General features: G+C 37.2%; 2 protein-coding genes across 3 annotated transcripts; one reads left to right on the top strand and one right to left on the bottom strand.

The window, feature by feature from the left end:
• Positions 1–1423: 1423 nt before the first annotated feature.
• Positions 1424–4648, bottom strand: LOC309486533 (uncharacterized protein; the record flags this gene model as incomplete). Its single annotated transcript, XM_082153875.1, has 1 exon — positions 1424–4648. The coding sequence occupies one exon, from the start codon at positions 4646–4648 to the stop codon at positions 3239–3241; it is 1410 nt and encodes a 469-aa protein (XP_082010001.1). The 3' UTR covers positions 1424–3238.
• A 3975-nt stretch (positions 4649–8623) lies between these two features.
• On the top strand, positions 8624–18898 carry timm23b (translocase of inner mitochondrial membrane 23 homolog b (yeast)). Of its 2 annotated transcripts, XR_014201759.1 has the most exons (8): positions 8624–9172; positions 9239–9297; positions 9382–9475; positions 9740–9824; positions 14257–14315; positions 14439–14549; positions 18074–18790; positions 18825–18898. XR_014201759.1 is itself a non-coding variant. In XM_082154659.1 (7 exons), the coding sequence occupies exons 1-7, from the start codon at positions 9058–9060 to the stop codon at positions 18184–18186; spliced, it is 636 nt and encodes a 211-aa protein (XP_082010785.1). In that variant the 5' UTR covers positions 9029–9057; the 3' UTR covers positions 18187–18898. The 2 variants fall into 2 exon arrangements, 1 of the variants encoding a protein (XP_082010785.1); XM_082154659.1 differs by having other exon boundaries at positions 9029–9172; positions 18074–18898.
• The last annotated feature ends 11 nt before the right edge of the window (positions 18899–18909 follow it).

The following is an 18909-nucleotide window of genomic DNA, read 5'->3' as shown; positions in this document are numbered from 1 at the left end:
TTCCTCATGTAAACAATGCATTTTACATTAATAAAAAACAGAAGTATAAAATTTCAACATCATTTATTATGAATAATGACATCAGTATTGCCGAATTAGTAGTTTATGACTGTACTATGAACACAGGCACACTTTAGGCATCATAGTCAGATATTCATTCATTGTAAATAGTCATTTAGTTTTACGTTTAACATTAGTGCTTTTTTGTTTTGTTTGTTTGTTTGTTGGTTGGTTATTTTACAGTAGCCTATGTGTACTTGCCTGAGAAAGTACAAGGTAATATAAGGTAACTGAGGTGAGGTTTAGGGGTAGGTTCAGGGTTAGTACCTAGTTATAACCCAGTTTTTGTATTTACTATAATAGATGCATATGTACATGGTGAACAGGACTGTACCACAACACAGTTCTACCATTTTTTTATTGTGTTTTTCAGGCTGTGCATTACAATGATCTTACCATGCTTAAAGAAAGACCCAATACAATGGTTTGTTGATTGTGATTTTCTTTCCTGGACTTCCAGGAAAAAGCTTTAGAAATAGGAAGATACATTTCTATATTTCAAAGGTCCACTTTAGACCTTCTACTAACTATAAGTAACTTTGCAAGTACATGTCAACTAACTCTCATTAGAGTAATAGTAGTATCTGCTAACATTTTATTTTGATACTCCTCAACAGACATTCTACCGACTATAAGTAACTTTGCAAGTATGTCAACTTATTTTACTAACGCTAACCTAAAAGTCTACCAATACTCCAATGAGGGTTAGTTGACATGTAGTTGCAAAGTTACTTATAGTTAGTAGAATGTCTAAAATGTATCTGATATCTGTATAGCTAGGCTATTAAAATGACATTTTGGTCACCACTGAATTAGGCTGTAGACAGTCAACATTGAAATAAATATAGAAAGGTTTAGTAATTTGTGTGTGGTTTTATATTGTCTTGTAGAAACACAATGTAATACAGTATTTGCTGATGTGTTTTTGTTTGTGGGTACGCTACCTTTCCACATTACCGTAGTCTAGTCTTGTGCTGACATCTTTTGGCCGATGACAGAACTACAGGACAGAACAACATTTACACCAAGGACTTGTTTTAACCAGAACATCCAGAGGCCAGTCGCGTAAACCAGTGTGTTAAGAACTAGTAATCAGTCTTACTTTTCGGTATCAAATTAGACCATTCTAAGTTTTTATGTAACTGACTTAAAAAAGTTATGAACAGTCTTATGAAGGGGAAAAAATGATGACTAACTTGTAAGACTAGTCTTAGTGACGGCCCCTGCTGGTTTCAATGAGACAATGAGATGTGCACAAGTGTAGTATGCATCAAGTCTAACTAGTAAACTGATTATTTAAACTGGACTAGTCTCTTATGTGGACTTAATTACTGAATACAGACTGATACAGATACACTGCTGATTCATGAACCAATTATTTATTACAAAAATGCAAGACAGAACTCTTAAACTATAATCTAATGGCAAACACAATACAAAAACATACATCTTTTATATAAGATGTAGGTCTGCTGCATTGAGAGATGAATTAGCTACAGCAATTGAAAACAAAGAAAATGACAAACATAAATCAAACCGTGAGGAGTGTGGACAGGAGAGCGGATGAATCCTTATATTATTGGAAAGAATTGAAAACAAATGGCAAGAACAAAGGAAATATATTAAAACTACCAACAACTACATAGAGTACCAAGAGCGTTTTCTTTTTTTTTTTTGATAACATCATTCCGGGTGCAACAGTGTCATCATCTGTGCGTCACACGCGCATCTCAACTCAACTCAGTCTCATTTTTCAACACCATAAATGGGTTAGTAATTGCTAATCAATTTCAATTCAGACAGTAAATGGTGAGTGAAAGTCCAGGCGCGTATGATCATCGAACAGGAGACCGATCAAACTTTGATGAGCTGAACCACACGTCTTCTGTGGTGCATCGGAGAGCTTTGGTCTTACATAAAGTAGCTGAGGGCACTTGATCGATTTTTAAAAATGCATGGAAGATATTTCCGTGCCTCGCTCATTTAAGGTCTTGACCGGGAGATCCAAAGTCGCGTTCCAATTTCCTAAATATGTAGTGCTTCTGTCTATAAATACAATAGTGCAATGCTTGTTAAAATATGAAATCCCTTGGCTATTCCATAACTTATGAAGATACAGAAAAATAAATCAGATAGAACATCTTTTCTTTTTTTTTCTTTTTTTTGCAACTTTTTACACATATACAGCAAAAGTAAAAAGCACACACTTTTTTGCGAGTATATATTCTTTTCTCGTATTCATCAAGTGCACACAAATCTATATGAACAACATTTTAAGTGCATCTGTACATGTCCATGTCCAATAAGCATAAAATGCACCCTTCCATGGACACAATGGATTTCATATTTTGACAAATGAACATCGAACAGGAAAGAAGTACCAAAGACAACATGTTGAGGAAGCTAGTCAAATCCAGAGAGTCAAACCTAGAACAATCCAATCACCCCAAAACACTCCCGTTTGCTCTCATCCTGCAGTTCTGAATTGAACTGTATACACTTCTAATATCCCATAAAACCAAACAGCAAAACCTGTTTTTCTGTGTCCAGACTTCAAGTGAGAAAATTTGTTGGTCTAAGAAATTAGGTCTCATAAATATAATTACAGGGGACATAATTGATTCAAACCGCACACTTAATGAAACAACGTTCAAGTAAATTGCATATAAAATTTACTTCTTGCATACAAAACTTGCCTTTGCGCCTTCTACTCCAACCCACACCTCAATAAGTACTTTATTTTGGGTTCACAGGTTTAGTGCAAGCACGAAAAAATAAATAACACCTGCATTGTCAATGCCATCTGCTTTCCTCTGTTGTTTTTCTTGTGGACACCTAAAAAAGGGGACATAAATTAATTACACAATTTGGCTTGCAAAAAGAATTACCTTCCCAGTAAACTGAACGAACGAAAGAAAAGGGAATGTCAATCTAAACAAAAACAAAATAAAATTTAATTAACAAAGATCGCTACTATATCCCCTATAATGTGGCCGAAAAGGGCTATGATCATTACAAGACTATTAGAAAGAAGCCACACAGCCAGGGATGCCGTGAAATAAGAATGAGGGGTAAACCAAAAAAAACTGCAAAACACAACAACACTTCCCCCGCCCCCCCTCCATCTGTGGAGCCTCAACAGTTCCAGAACATCGCAATTAAACTATGTCAATCTTTCTCAGTCCGACTCGTATTCCAGCGGCGCCACCTCGTCGATGACCAGTTCCTCTTCGCACTTAATGTCTTCCAGTGTCGGCGACAGCTTCATTCCCGCGTGGACCTTCTTATGGCGCGAGAAGCTGGAGGAGTGAACGAAAGTTTTCCCACACTGCGGGCATTCGTAGAGCTTTCCCGACGCGTGCGTTTGCTGGTGCTGCTTGAGGTTGGACAGGCGGATGAAGGTCTTCTTGCACACGTTGCAGGTGTAGCACTTGTCGCTGGCGTGCGTGTGCTCGTGTCGGGACAGGCTGGTGGTGTGGCTGAAGCGCTTGTCGCACATGCGGCAGGGGTACGGCCGCTCTTCGTTCGGCAGACACAACCTCTTCTTGCCTCCTTTACTGTGCTTGTTCTTCTTGCACAGGGTGTAGTAGTTGGGCTTGTCGCGGGAGCACAGCTTCAGGCGGATCTTGAGGTCCGAGGACTTGTCGAGCGAGTCTTTGCCGTGCGTGTACGAGTTGAGAAGCTGTCGCACGTGAGCCACCTGGTGTTTGGAGAGGCCGGCGGAGTGGCTGAAGACCCTGTCGCACTGAGCGCACTGGTATTGCTTCTCTCGCTCGCCCGATGAGACCGGCATTCGTTTATTCATGCCGTGGTTGGATTGGAAACTGTGCTGGGTCATGATGGGCGCCGGGGTTGGCGCTGGGTACAACGGCCTAACGGTTTTATCCAAGCCTTTTTTGTGGATTAACCGATGCCGCGACAGACTGGAGCTGTGATTGAACGTTTTGCCACAGGTGTTGCACGTGTGCAGTCTCTTGGTTTTGTGGCATTTCTTGTGAATGGCCAAAAGCCGCTTGCCGTTGCACCTTACCCCGCACAGATTGCACTGGAGAGACTTTTTGCTGTCGCCTAACTTGCTGAACCCCTTCGAGGAAGCGAGGGCCGATCTATCCGAGTGAACGTGCAGATGGCGAGCAAGACTGGAGGAATGGCTGTAGATCTTGCCACAGAAGTGGCACTTATAGGTTCTAGTGGGAGACACCTCCTTCTCCCAGGAAATATCAGAAACGTCCTCGGCTTCGCACAGCTGGCTGTTCTCCGGTTCCGTGTTGTCGTCCGAGTCGGATTCACTTCCCACCTCCTCCTCGTGCGTCGGGATCAAATTTGGATCTACTTCCTCACATTCTGGGTACACCGATTCGTAAGGGACAAAGAACGTCTCATCCGGTTCCACTTTCACTATCTGATCGGAGGTAAAGCAACCAGCCTCGTCCAAATCCTTTTTGACACAGGCTATAGTAAATTTTGAGCCCACCTCGGCCCACTTGACCACGTATTCGATGGGTTGGGTGTCAAGCTCGACCGTGATGAAGTCTGCCCCTAAAGCGTCCTGCTCGGAGCAGGTCAGCTCTGTTTCGATCTCTTCCATTAGGGCTGATTTTCGCGGCCCTTCTGTCGCTTTCTCACTGGGGAGCAGTGCCTATTCCAGCCTTAATTTACACCTCAGCAAACCCTAGTAGGAAACAGAAACAAAAAGCGTTTGAGTTCGATTAAACAGTACAAGCAATAATAACATACATCAACCAATATTTGGCTATTTTGAGATTATTGGCTGATAATTTGTCAGCCTGACAGATTATTATCCCCTCCCTCTTGTGTAAATTCTAACAGCTTTGTCAATATATTTATTGTACAATGTAACTATTTCTGTAGTAGTTCATTTTGAGTTGATATTGACAACCCTCTACAATGCGAGTAAATCACAAGCATAAGTTTCACATTTTTTAAATTTCAAATTACTAAAAATAATAACTCACGCATCCGAAGTGCATGCCAAGAAAGCGTAGGTAACAGTACGAACGTAAACAGTCGAGAAAGAAAACGCATGTGTAACAGTATCAGTATATTGGATCCTTGCATTCGGTCTTAAAGTGACAGCAGCCTAATATTCCTGCTGCGGCCTGTTTTTAACATTAATCAAACAAAAGACTCACTGTTTTCGACTTAATAATTGTATAACTTTAAGAAGGGTTCATCTATATCTAATTTATACAGTAAAGACTATTCAGTGTTGTTTTACATTTGATTATTCAATTTCTGTTCCTAATCTGTATAACTACTGTTAGATTTACCTGAAAGGCACAGTTTATTTTATTTGTATTTTTGTTCTATTTTGTTTATTTGTGCTATTGCTTGTAGTCTGATTATTTGTTCTTATTTTATTACAGACTGTTTACTTGTCTTTAATAGTGTTTGAAATTTATATTTTGTTTTATATTTATGTAGATTTTTCTTTTTAAATTTGCATTGTTCATATACAAAGTGCAAGTAAAATAAAACAAATGAGTAGCCAATGGCAACTCGAGCTTCAGTGTGTCTGTAGAAGCTTGAGTAAAATACAGTACCGGTAGTCAACATTTGAAGTGGATCAAAGAAGTTCATCAAAGTTGTCCTGAGACAAGAACAGGTATTGGTCAAAATCCATGTATAACTTTGATGAAAGATTTTGATCCACTTCAAATGTTTTTAATGTTTTTTTTTATGGTCATAATTATAATATAATATTACACTACATGTATATCAGCATTATATCACTCTTAGCCACTGAAGAACCATGCAAGTCGACTGCCAGAAAAAAAAAGTATAGCCTAGGCTGCATGGAGACTCCTGATCTATGCAAGATATTGTACTTCCTCTTAGATGTTTTTACAGTCTGCACCATTAACAACAGCCAAGCAGACTAGCCTATTCCTCGACTGTCATTTGAGAGATCCAGAACGATAACGTACATTCGGAGAAAGTTCAACACTGACATTTTACAGCATGTTCTGAAGAATCATTCTGACATTTACAGAACACTCTAAAGAATAACGTTAAAATAACGTCATTCTGATATTTAAGAGAACCTTCCATGAAATCACTCTGACATTTAAAGAACGTTTAGAACCATGATTTTGACAGAACGTTCTGGAGAATCATTCTGACATTTATTGACCGTTCAGAAGAATCGCTCTGACGTCCTGGAGAACCGTTCTGCAGTTCGTGCGAAACCTGTCAGATCCGTCGGAACGCGTTAACATGTCGATGATCTGTAAAATGAAAGCGGAGGTTCGCGCGCGGGGTATTTCCTCATCAGCGGGATGCCGCGAAGCCGCCGATCTCGCGTTTTCGCGTGTTTACGTGAGGCTTATTTATTTATAAACTCACCTTCTCTGATCAGTCGTGGTAAAAGACATGCAAAACAATGTCTTTAAACCAGCGACAAAAAAGAAAAGCAGGCAAACAAAAGCGTTACAACGGTAAACAGGAAACACAACTGTGCATCGACACGGTGCATTGTGGGAAGGGATTAAATGGGGCTGCAACCGAGTGTCCAACTATATTTTTTATTTTAAGAGCATTTGATGTCGCACGGGTCGTGTTCAAGTTGAACACGTCAAGAACGTTTTAAGGTCTCGATACTAAAATGTAGACAAGAACTGTGGCATGATTCACTCTGACCTTGTAATGGCACGGAAGAGGCGTTCGGCAAAGCCTGACTGTACACATATTATAATAATGCCAGGATTCAATCGGCCCGCCATAAAATCGCACATATATTCAGCATTACAGACAGACGATGTAAGCGTATATCTCACACCGAGGCCCAGATACACACTGAAACTGAATACGATGTGTACAAGCTGTACTTTCTGTACTACTGCCAGCTTACGTGCTGAAATAACTCGCACTTACGGTTGCTCAAGAATAAATATTATAATCACTGACCATTTCGATTATACATGAGAGAACACAGATAATCCGTGAGTCCATTCGGTGCTTAAAATACGTTTTGATCGGTTATCCGTAAGAAACGGATGCTTCAATTAGAGAAATAACAATACAATACGCTTCAGAAAGAGCCAAAGGTATTATAAAGACTCCGAGAATAGTGACATATGGCCGGTGTGACTGTATGATCTGTTGTATTTAAATTCCTCAATACAGTCACTAAGAACCACTGTAATATTATCACAGCGCGTCTTCCTGTCCCCATGACTGCACTTCATTGTGATTAAATAACCAGAAGCATCCACTGTTCAAACGTTTTGCAATCAGCTAAGTCAGTTAAAAATGTATTTTAAAGTCATTACCAAGCATTTAATGTGCAGTTTGGTCGATGGAAATCGGTTCGGTTCTGCCGCACCTCTGTCAGATCATCCCGATGTCGTCACGGATGTCATTTTTTTCCTCTCAGCCTCGACGCGTCACCGTTGATGTATAAAACACGTGGATCGACTTCCGCATTCCACTGTGAACATGATAAACAGCATTAAATACGGTGTGTTTTCTGAGATATACTCCAAATAATTAAAAGGGACTGCCTGGAAATGACATAAATTGTTTGTTTTTTTATTACGGAATTATATAATATTTCCCTAGTAACAGAAAAAACTACATAATGTGCATTTCCTTTTTGAAATTACATGGACATGGCAATAAATATAATTTGTATTCATATATGTATTTTAATTGATATGTCTATTTTTTTATTATTATTATGATTATATGCATATAAGAGAATTTACAAATATAGCATGAACTTTTTTGCAAAGTATAACCAGTTAAATGTATATAATAATAATAATAATAATAATAATGTAAATAAATAAATGCCAGAACAAATAAAAAGAGTGTTGCTTTACATATCATATATTTTTAATAACAACATTACATGCTCTAACAGGTTGTTTCCTTTTACAGGTATACAAAGAATACGTTATTTGTTTTACATAATGTGTCAAATGAAGGGGTAGGGGTGTGGGTGTGTGTGTGTGTGTGTGTGTGTGTGTGTGTGTGTGTGTGTGTGTGTGTGTGTGTGTGTGTGTGTGTGTGTGTGTGTGTGTGTGTGTGTGTGTGTGTGTGTGTGTGTGTGTGTGTGTGTGTGTGTGTGTGTGTGTGTGTGTGTGTGTGTGTGTGTGTGTGTGTGGGTGGGGGGTCACTGTAAAATGATTCATACATTATTACCTTATTATAAGCCTACTTTTTTGTCCAATGACAATTGTTTCATCACTACATCACTTCCCAAAGATGTACAATTATATTTAGTATCCTCTTTATGACTATTTAAATGCTAGGAATAAATATAGCAAAATAAATGAAAAGGCATTTGCTTTAATTACTAACTACTATCGCGAATAATAGGCCATTCAATTTAATGATCCAATAACATGTTCATATTCACACACAGAGAGAGAAAGAGAGCATTGTTTTATATGAAACTTTATCAATTTAGTTATTAATAATATCAGCTGTTCCAAATCGCTTTAGTTTCAGTTATTGATCTGGCCAGAAATCGTTTGCTGTCGCAAAAACCGTCGTGAGTGTGCTTCGATAAGCTTTGCAAGTATCCATTTCATATCCACAGTTTATCCCCATCACCACACCAACTGTGCTTTTTTGTATTATAACATAGTAAAAATGTTTGTCGTATGTGTTTGAAGGATGCGAACTGTTTGTTATGGTAGTTAAATGACCGTCCACAGTTTACTTTACGGCAAACAAGGGGAGCGTCAGGTTAAACATTCGCATGAAGTTGAGGCACGAGTTACTGAATACTGAATAATTGAACTATTTGATTGTATTCTGGGGGTAAAAATGACCGATTGCAAATGTAACTTGTCCAAATGAATGTAAGTCTAGACTGAGCCCTTCTCTGGCCGTATTATACTGCCTTCTAAGTTAAAGCTCATCAAGGACCAGATTACACTGGCTAACAGTAGTTGCGCAAAGCTATTCCTATAAATTAAGCATATCTTCATATGTTTAGTTGAGGTGTACGAACCTCTTAACCTAAAGATGGATAAGGATCCATCAGGATCATCTAGCACTGGCTCCAGAAGTCCAGGAGGCTTCGGTCTGTTTGGATCTGGTGGCCCGCAGTATTCAAACACAGAGCTCTCTGGAGTGCCATGTAAGTCTGGCATAACTATTAATAATCCATATTCAGCATCTTACTAAAGGTCGCTTCTCTGAACAGTGACAGGCATGAGTCCAATCTCTCCATACCTTAACGTGGACCCCAAGTATCTCTTACAGGTGAGATCTGGCCATAAGCTGCCTTTGTGTTTACATGTAATATATGAGATGTAATGAATGGCTGTCATTGTCATGTTCCCACAGGATACGGATGAGTTCATTTTACCCACTGGAGCAAATAAAACAAGAGGACGCTTCGAGCTGGCCTTTTTTACTATAGGAGGATGCTGTATCACAGGTATCTTCATCTCTCCGTCCTCACATGTCAGTTCTTCTGCATGATAATACAGTCTCTTCAATCATATCGAGACACTTCTGAGTTCACTAGTCAAAATGCTTCCGTTTTTGTTGTCTGATATAATAAAACATGTTTCATTACAAATTAAATTACCAGAATAAACTGAAAAATATGGCAGGATGTCTTGGTATTTGCTTTTGATAAGTATTGGTTATTATTTTCGTTTTTATTTGCATGCATTACGATGTGTGTATTGGCATACAGGTGCAGTATTTGGGGCTGTGAATGGTCTGAGAATGGGCCTGTCTGACACCAGAAACCTGGCTTGGTCCAAACCTCGTAATGTACAGTGAGTACTGCCACAGCACCGCACGCACACAGGGAGATGTCAGTCAGTTCAGTTTACAACAAAAAAGTATAAGTGTTAAATGACTGCATCTTATGACACATGAGGAAAAAAAATATGCTTAAGTAAATCATAATTATGATGTAAAAAGTCAGTCAGCTTTTTATCTCCATAATTATGATTTACTATCAATTTCAACCTTTTGTCTCGTGATTAGTATTCACGTAAAATACTAATCACGTAGTATCACGATTAGTAAAAAATAGTTTAATATTTCATCATTTTGATTGTCAATTATTAGTTAATAACTTAATTATGAGATCAAAGGACAAACTTCAACTTTTTGTCATAATTTCTTCCTATATCAATTTCGACCTTTTGATAGCTATTATAGCATTTCATAATTTTGACATTGATCTTTTATTAGTTAATAATTCATTATGAGAATTATGAGATACTGTACAAAGTCATAATTCAGAGTCTAATTTCTGTCATAATTTTAACATATCTCATAATTATGACTTTATCTCACTAATTATGACTTAGTGTGTCATAATTTAAACTTTTTATCTCTTAATTACGATTTGCTATCAGTTTCGTCTCGACCTTGTCCATAATTCCTTTATTATATTCCTTTATGAATTAAAATCAGTTATTAGTTCAATAAAATTTGAAATAAAAGGTCAAAATTAAGAGATTCAAATTCTTCAACTTTTTGTTATAAATAAAAATATAAATTTTTTTGTCATATTGACTTTGATCTCAAAATTATGATTTACCATCCATTTTGACCTTTTGTCTCATGATTAAAAGTCAATTATTCGTTTATAATTATTAATTATAAAATAAGAAATTATGAGATACAAAGTAATACGATGAATTTCTAAATCAGTTTTGACGTATCTCATAATTATGATTTACCCCCAGTTTCACAGACAGGGTTTAGATTAAGCCAGGATTAGGTCTTAGTTTAATTAGGGCATTTAAGTAGCTTTTATAAACATGAGTTAGGAAAAAAAACACACATCACTGATGTGCATCTTGGGACAAAACAAAGACACTGACGTATTTTAACATATATCAGTGCAAGTTGCTTTCAGTTAAAACAGCTCAAACATGCATTTTAGTCTGAGACTAGACTTAAGCCTTGTCTGTGAAACTGGGCAAATGTGTCATAATTTCTTATCTCTGAATTTTTATTTAGTTTCTCATAAAAATTGTTGTGTCAAATTATGATTTACTAAAGATTTGTGTGGTGGAAAATGGCTTCCATAGCATTTAAAGACTCTTAAGGAGAGGTTAAACAGGACATCTGCAGCATTAATAGTTTGCATTGCTTTAAATCAGTCTATCAACACAATAACCAGCAGAGGGCAGTGTTCTCCACAGTGTTCACTGGTTTCAGGAACCCAAATGGCAGAAGTGTATTTCCTGGTAAAGGTTCAAACGAATTGGCTAAGATCCTTTTTGAAAAATGAAAATTGGTTTTGGTTTTGTTTCCCCAGTCAAATCTTTATGAAATCAATCTTTTCCTTAGATGTGATTATGACCTTAAAAAACTTCCTGTTAAGTTATCAGTGTTTCATCAGCAGGTTTTACTTTGCTGGAAAATTATTCATAATAATGAAGCATAATTTCAGTCCTCACAACATCCCTTTCTGGAATTGTAGATATGTGGTATTTAGGAATAAATCTTTATTTTATGAAAATTGTTGGGAGAAAGGAATATGGTCTGTGATGCATATATTAGATAATACCGGAGTCATTATGTCTCTTGAGACTTTCTGCTCAAAATTTTATTTATTCGACAGAAAACAGTATGATAACATTATCAAAGCAATCCCACAATCTATAATTCAGATGTATTTTAACGCATCTCAAAGTAATGTTATCCCTGTCTTCCTAAACTTTTGGGGAATGGAGTTTCTCTCACTAACCTCAGTTTACCCAACAATTCGGAAATCCTTTAAGGAATTGTATCCTTTTTCTTAAAATAAAAATTGAATAGTGTTGAAGTTAAGATTTTAAAAACAAAATATCTTAAATTTCCAGTTGCACCAAAAGCAAAGGAAGTTAATGGAGTGTAATCCATCTAGAGAATGTTTAAGATGTCGATTTGGCCTTTTGAGAGGATTTGCATTACTGGTTATTTCCTAAATGTGAAGATTTACCCGTATTAACAAAGGAAAATGAAATATTTGGTATGTTTATGAAAGATGAAACGCATAACTTTGCAGTTAACACATTTATTAGTCATGGGAAATTCTTTTAACACAAATGTTTACGTTTTTCATAAGGAACTGTGTCATTTACTTCTGATGAAAAACAAATGCCTTAATCTTATCTACTTTGATAGAGGATCTTAAACTTGCTGAACTCTTTTATTTAATTCTTTAATTATTATTTACATGAATGGATTTTATTTTACTTCTTTATTTATATTTTCTGTATCTTATGCTACGATGCTTGTCTGTTGTCTGATTAACACATTAGATGTTTTGCACCAGGACATTTATGGTTGTTTAAGTTCTTGAAGAACGATTTCCTGGTAAAGGTGAGGTCAGGTGTTGATGATGTCAGAGGAGCACACGTTCAGGCGGATCAACCACACTGAGCTCTGCAGTGTCAAGTTTCCTTCTGTCTGTGGTGATGCACTGCATTCCACTATGACCACTATAACCAGAGTCACGTGCACTTTTCCTTTCAATTAAACTTGTGGTGCAGGAAGTTGGGGAGATTCATAGATGCGCTGGGTGTGACGTCACATAATGGAAAAGAAAACCAATAACAATAACAATACGCCCTAGAGAAATCTAATGATTTATAAAAACAGCTTTTCTGCTATAGCAAATCCAACTGAAAAAATGAAGACGGCGGATTGAGACGCACGTTTAATCCTGATATTACAGCAGTCGGTTCCCCTTCTGTGTGTACACTACCAGTCAAACGTTTTTCATCGGTAGGATTTTTAGTGTTTTTAAAAGAAGTCTCTTCTGCTCACCAAGGCTGCATTTATTTGATAAAAAAATTTTTTTTTATAATATTGTGAAATATTATTACAGCTCATAATTAGTAAAGTGTAATTTATTCCTGTGATCAAAGTTGAATTTTCAGCATCATTACTCCAGTCTTCAGTGTCACATGATCATTCAGAAATCATTCTAATATGATGATTTGCTGCTCAAGATTTTTATTTCAGTATTCTTTGAGTATAAAGTTCAAAAGAACAGCATTTATCTGAAATAGAAAGCTTTTGTAACATTAAACATTACCGTTCAAAAGTTTGGGGTCAGTAAGAATTTTTATTATATTTTTTTGGGGGGAAGAAATAAAATAAATCAATACTTTTATTAATCAAGGATTAATTAAATTGATCAAGTTACAGTAAAGACATTCATAATGTTACAAAAGATTCTATTTCAAGTAAATGCTCTTGAACTTTTTATTCATCAAAAAATATCCTGCAAAGAAATTGTACACAACTGTTTTCAACATTGATAATAATAATTAATGTTTTTTTGAGCAGCAAATCCGCATATTAGAATGATTTTTGAAGGATCATGTGACACTGAAGACTGGAGTAATGATGCTGAAAATTCAGCTTTGATCACAGGAATAAATTACATTTTAAAATATATATGACATTTTAAAATATTATGACAATTTAAAATAACGTTTATTTTTATTTTTATTTTTTAAAATAAATGCAGCCTTGGTGAGCAGAAGAGACGTTTTTTTAAAAACATTATAAATCTTACTGATCCAAAACTTTTGACTGGTAGTGTATATTTGTGTTTTTGCTGCTGTTATCAGGCCTGAATAAATAATTTCAATTAAAAAAAAAATGTCTTTGAAAGTACTAAATGCAATCATATAGTGATGCGCTGCTAGACACTGACTTTTTTTCTTTTTTTAATACGTTATCAATAACGCCGGCTACACAGCTGTTTTAAATCAATGTGTGTACACAGCTGTGCGGCCCCGAGCATCATGTGGTCAAACGCTGTTCACATGCAGATCTGTGCTGGGTGTTCAAGAACAGCGGCTCAAAGTCTGTTACGTGCAAGACTTCCCCGCTGTCAGCAGATTCACCCGAACATCATGTGTTCTCTTAAAGACTCGCACAGGTCAAGGAAGTTGTTAGTGAACAATTCAACCTGAATCACCAGTTACTGACTCATGTGGAATGGACCAAAAATATGCATGTGTTTATTTGTAGAGGGAAAAGCTTTAGAAAGAACAGCCTTTTTGTTAATATGATGTTTTGGAGACTCTGAAGCCGTTTCCTAAGACCTACTTATTTTAATTGTATTGTGCTGTTGGCATACAACATTTGATCTTCTGTGTATGGCCATGATGTTTTAGAACCAAAGTCATTAGTGGTTTGGGTCAGTTGTGACTTTTATTTTAATCTCTATCCTTCTCTCCGACTCAGAATCCTGAATATGGTGACCCGCCAAGGTGCCACATGGGCGAACACTTTGGGTTCAGTGGGTGAGTGACCCGATTTCAGCCACTATAGTCGACTCATTTTAAACAGAAATAACTTCAATTTTCACTTAGAAGTCATATATTAATGCTGTGTTGCTTGTATGATATATGTATGTATGTGTTTAGCTCTGCTGTACAGTGCATTTGGGGTGATCATAGAGAAAGCCAGAGGGGCAGAGGACGACCTCAACACCATTGTTGCAGGGACCATGACTGGTGTCCTCTATAAATCTCCAGGTAGATCATGAATAATGTTTATCACATTAGGGCTTTTCTCACTGCGCTCAGTCCTGGGTTATCATCATTCTAAACTCCGACTTTAACCCCGGGTAAAGGAACGCTTCACACTTGTGATCTAGACCAGTGGTTCTCAATTCCAGTCTTCGGGACCCACTGCTCTGCACATTTTGTATGTCTCCCTTATTTAACACACCTGAATCAGATCATCAGCTCGTCAGGAGAGACTCCATGAACTGATTTGAGTGTGTCAGATAAGAGAGACATACAAAATGTGCAGAGCAGCGGGTCCTGAGGACTGGAGTTGAGAACCACTGGTCTAGACAAAACGTGTCTATTGGAGAGAAGAGGAGTCCATTCAGGATAAACTTGATGGTACATTTGCCGCCGCCAGCAATATATAATATGAGGATGTCCAATGTTAGAGCCTTTATAGGACTTTTCATACTTGAAATACATTGACCGGCCTAAAAAAAAAAGTTGCTGTTCGGATTCAAATATGCAAATTGACTGAAAGTGTTTGGGATGTGCTGGAGGAGACTTTACAGAGTGCTGGACTCTTGCATTGACAATACAAGATCTTCAGCAAACATTGATGCACCTCTTGATGGATATAACATCACAACCTTTATTTCCATCAAGAGGTGCATACATTTTTGCTCAAGATCTTGTATTGTCAATGCAAGAGTCCAGCACTCTGTAAAGTCTCCTCCAGCACATCCCAAACACTTTCAGTGAAGATAGGAGCCGATTCATGTGTGGAAATGATTCTTCATGCTCCTCACAACCGTTCTTTCACAGTTAAACCCGATGAATCTTGTCATCCTGGAATATGGCAATGATGAGTCTTCATACATGGTTGTTTAAGAAATTAAAAGCTACACACTCCCATCAATTATGGTTAGAAGAACTGTTGCCAAACATATAACATGCTAGAAACATAATAATCATCCAATAATGATCCAGTCATACACTCTTCAGCATTTGCGCATTTAAATCCAAACAGCGACTTTTTTGTTTTTGTTTGGGCCAGGCAATGTAGTTATTCACTGTTATACACTGGCTCATTCTTAACCCTGGGTTATCTTGCTTCACGTGTCACACTGCTCATAATTTAGCCCGGGTTAACAGTCAATCCTGGGTAATCACACTGTACATTCCTAAACCCTGGGTTAACTTCCTTATGTGCATATTTGTGTTGTCAGGATCGTTGATTGGACGAACACCGGGCGCTATAGTATGATTACATAAAGGCATTGCAGGGTTAGATGAAGTGTGAAAAGTCCTACAGTGTGTTGTCTTAAAGAAGCAGAAAAGAAACTGTTCCGTCAGCAGACTGAAGAGAAAGGCACCGCAAGGTTGTGTACTTCCTTTTCTGTGGAAGAGTTATTTGTGGAGAAAAGGGAAATTTGTCTGATGACAACCAAGTCATTGTAGGCTAAGATCTGTTACAGAAAACAGTCCCTTTTATAAAACTCATTAATAACAGTTACAGACATCACTGCATTATAGAATCACAACAATCACATTATATATGACAGATTAGCTGATGTAAACATATATATTTTCACATGCGCCGCCCCCAAACGTATTTGGACACTTGAAACATTAAGGATTTTACTCGACAGTGTAGTTTCATGTTCATGAAAGGGGGAACGGGATGGAAAAGTGCCATGAGAACAAGTGCAATGTGAACCAAACCGACCAACTCCCGTATGGATCAAAAACATTGGAATCTGATTTGGAAGCACAAAAAATATATAATTCTAATAAAAAAGGACAAGTTCGTGTTCTTTAGCATCTTTGATGAGAGAATGAACTACAATACCATAAAGCATTGAGTTACATATTTATAAACACTGCAGAATATATGAATATTGCTTATATATAAATAATAATAAATTCATATAAAACATAAGACATGATTTGTACTGCACTATAAACACAATAATTGTCAAATGTGTTGTAAAATATTCATATTAGATTCAAATACACTATTTCTAAAATTAGTTTTCAAAGGAATAATTGTATTCATCAAGGATTCATAAAATTCATCAAAAGTGACAGTAAAGACAGATTTATAATGTAAGATTTCTATTTCAAATAAATGCAAATCTAGTCATCAAATACATGAAAAACATATTAAGCAGAACAACTGTTTTCAACATAATATAATAATAATGATCATGTGACACTTTAGACTGGAGTAATGATGCTGAAAATTCAGCTTTGATAAATGACATGTATAAATGACAGGAATAAATTACATTTTAAAACATATTTTGGAAAACTCTTATTTAGGTTATTGAAGGCCATTCGGTGGTTATAAACACAAAATGTCATTGTTTCCACGAGGAAGTTATCTTGCCGAATTACCCTTCAGGTGTTTTCCTAAAGCTGTGACTGGGGGAATATTCTGTATTTAGAAGAGAAGATTTGTTGTAAAGACAATAGGGGGAAAATGCCACAAAATAATTCCCCATCATGCTTTGCTGCAGTTGAGGCAGCACATTTCCTCCTCGGCTGAAAGGCAGGGTTTAGTGTGGGACAAGAGTTTGGCCATGAATGCAGTTTGTGTTCAGTGTGTCCCAAGCCTTTCAGACCGACACAACTTTTGTTCTCTCACGTTTCATAGTCATGTGTCACACAGGATATATTCAAACATATTTACTTTTTTTTAAGTGCACAGGAAGTGTTGATGGATCATAATGCTGCTGTAAAATCATTTAGTTACAGTATTTTTTACTGCCATGTTTTGGTATTGTGTGTAGTTCTGCATATCTGTGGCATTTCTGTGTCATATTAACAGAGAACAGGATTGCAGACGTGTGGCAGTTGTGAGTGGGCTTTCCTTCCGCTAGTTCACTCAATGGTTATCAAGCCTCGACTCGTGGTGGGTGTGGATCCTCACACTCCTCAAAGCTTTATCGCTCTTCTCCACGTCCTCGAATGATGAAACTCAATGGCTTGATCTGGCCGTATAGTGTGTGTGCCGCTCACCGGGGAATGTGGGATTAAAAAGCTTTCGTTTTGAGCCAAAAATGTTGTTATAATTTAGGTTTACTATGATGATGCCTAGAATGAAAGTCGTTACACTCATATCATTTAGTTTCGGGCCCTGCCTCTACTATATCCATCGTATAGCCTATAGCCGTTTTCTATGAACATGCTGAACTATTTGTGCTATAAACCAGTGTTTTATAATTACGACAATACATGATGACATAAGGTAAGCAGCATAACAAGCCGTTTTGTTCAGCTGAAAATAACGAAGCGAATGACACTGGAAGCCAGACACGTTCAATTTACAAATGTCTGTGCCGCTCTTATGTTGAAGATGAGCAGGATAGGACTGTAATGTTTGGATGCTAGTAGGTTTAGTAGACTTTGATAGGAAGCTGCTTGAAAAACATCAACCGTTATTGTGCAATTTAGTGAACTTGCAGAGGAGAAGTGGATGCATTTAAGCACTGCTGATTCTTGTCTTTCAGTTGTGTGTGTGTGTGTGTGTGTGTGTGTTGCAGGAGGTTTGCGGGGGGCAGCGCGGGGTGGGCTGGTTGGGCTGACGCTCTCTGGACTCTATGCTCTCTACAGTAACTGGGACCGTCTGAAGGGAAGCTCTCCTACACGATACTGAGGCTTCTGTTAAGATACTCGACAAATCAGCCCAAAAATCAGCAATCTTTCAAAATACCAAGAATTGGTATTGCTTTCTTTGCAAATGCAATGTCCATCCACTTTCCAGCTAAGATGAGGTGGTCAAGAAACCACACTTGGAGGCTTCAAATTCATGACAATCTCCTAAAGTTGAATAATTTATGATTCGAGGAATGTTTGCAACTAGTTGTTAAATTATTCAGACACTATTTTGTTGTTTAATAAAGCAAAAGCTAAACTATTTTATAGTGTCTATAAGACAGAGTGTGTGTATAAATATAGAATTGCAGAAAAACCAAAGTTAAATAAGTCGCTTGTTTGCAATACATTCAGCAGTCTAACACTGGACCAACTATTATTAATTTTTCAAAACAGATGACAATGTTAAGAACAAAATTAAACATTGCACTAGAACTGGATAATGAGTGTTTACTAAAAATCAGTAACATTTGGTAATTATAAATGTATGTTATTACATGAAGTGATATTTGGGCACATTGCCATATCATTCCATTAGCACTGTTAACGGACACCTGAATGTATTCGTGTAATGTGGCTAAAAGACTTGACGTGTGTGTGTGTGTGTGTGTGTGTGTGTGTGTTTGGCACGCAGATGAGCGTTTCGCTGAACTGTAGAGATGTTGAAATGAGTCTCATGTACTAATATTCTTGACATTAAAGAATAGCATTCACATCTCTCTCG

This window comes from Leuciscus leuciscus (assembly GCF_965113295.1).
Source record: "Leuciscus leuciscus genome assembly, chromosome: 22".
NCBI lineage: Eukaryota > Metazoa > Chordata > Actinopteri > Cypriniformes > Leuciscidae > Leuciscus > Leuciscus leuciscus.
The sequence above is the reverse complement of the archived record's forward strand: the minus strand, read 5'-3'. Positions and strand labels throughout refer to the sequence as shown.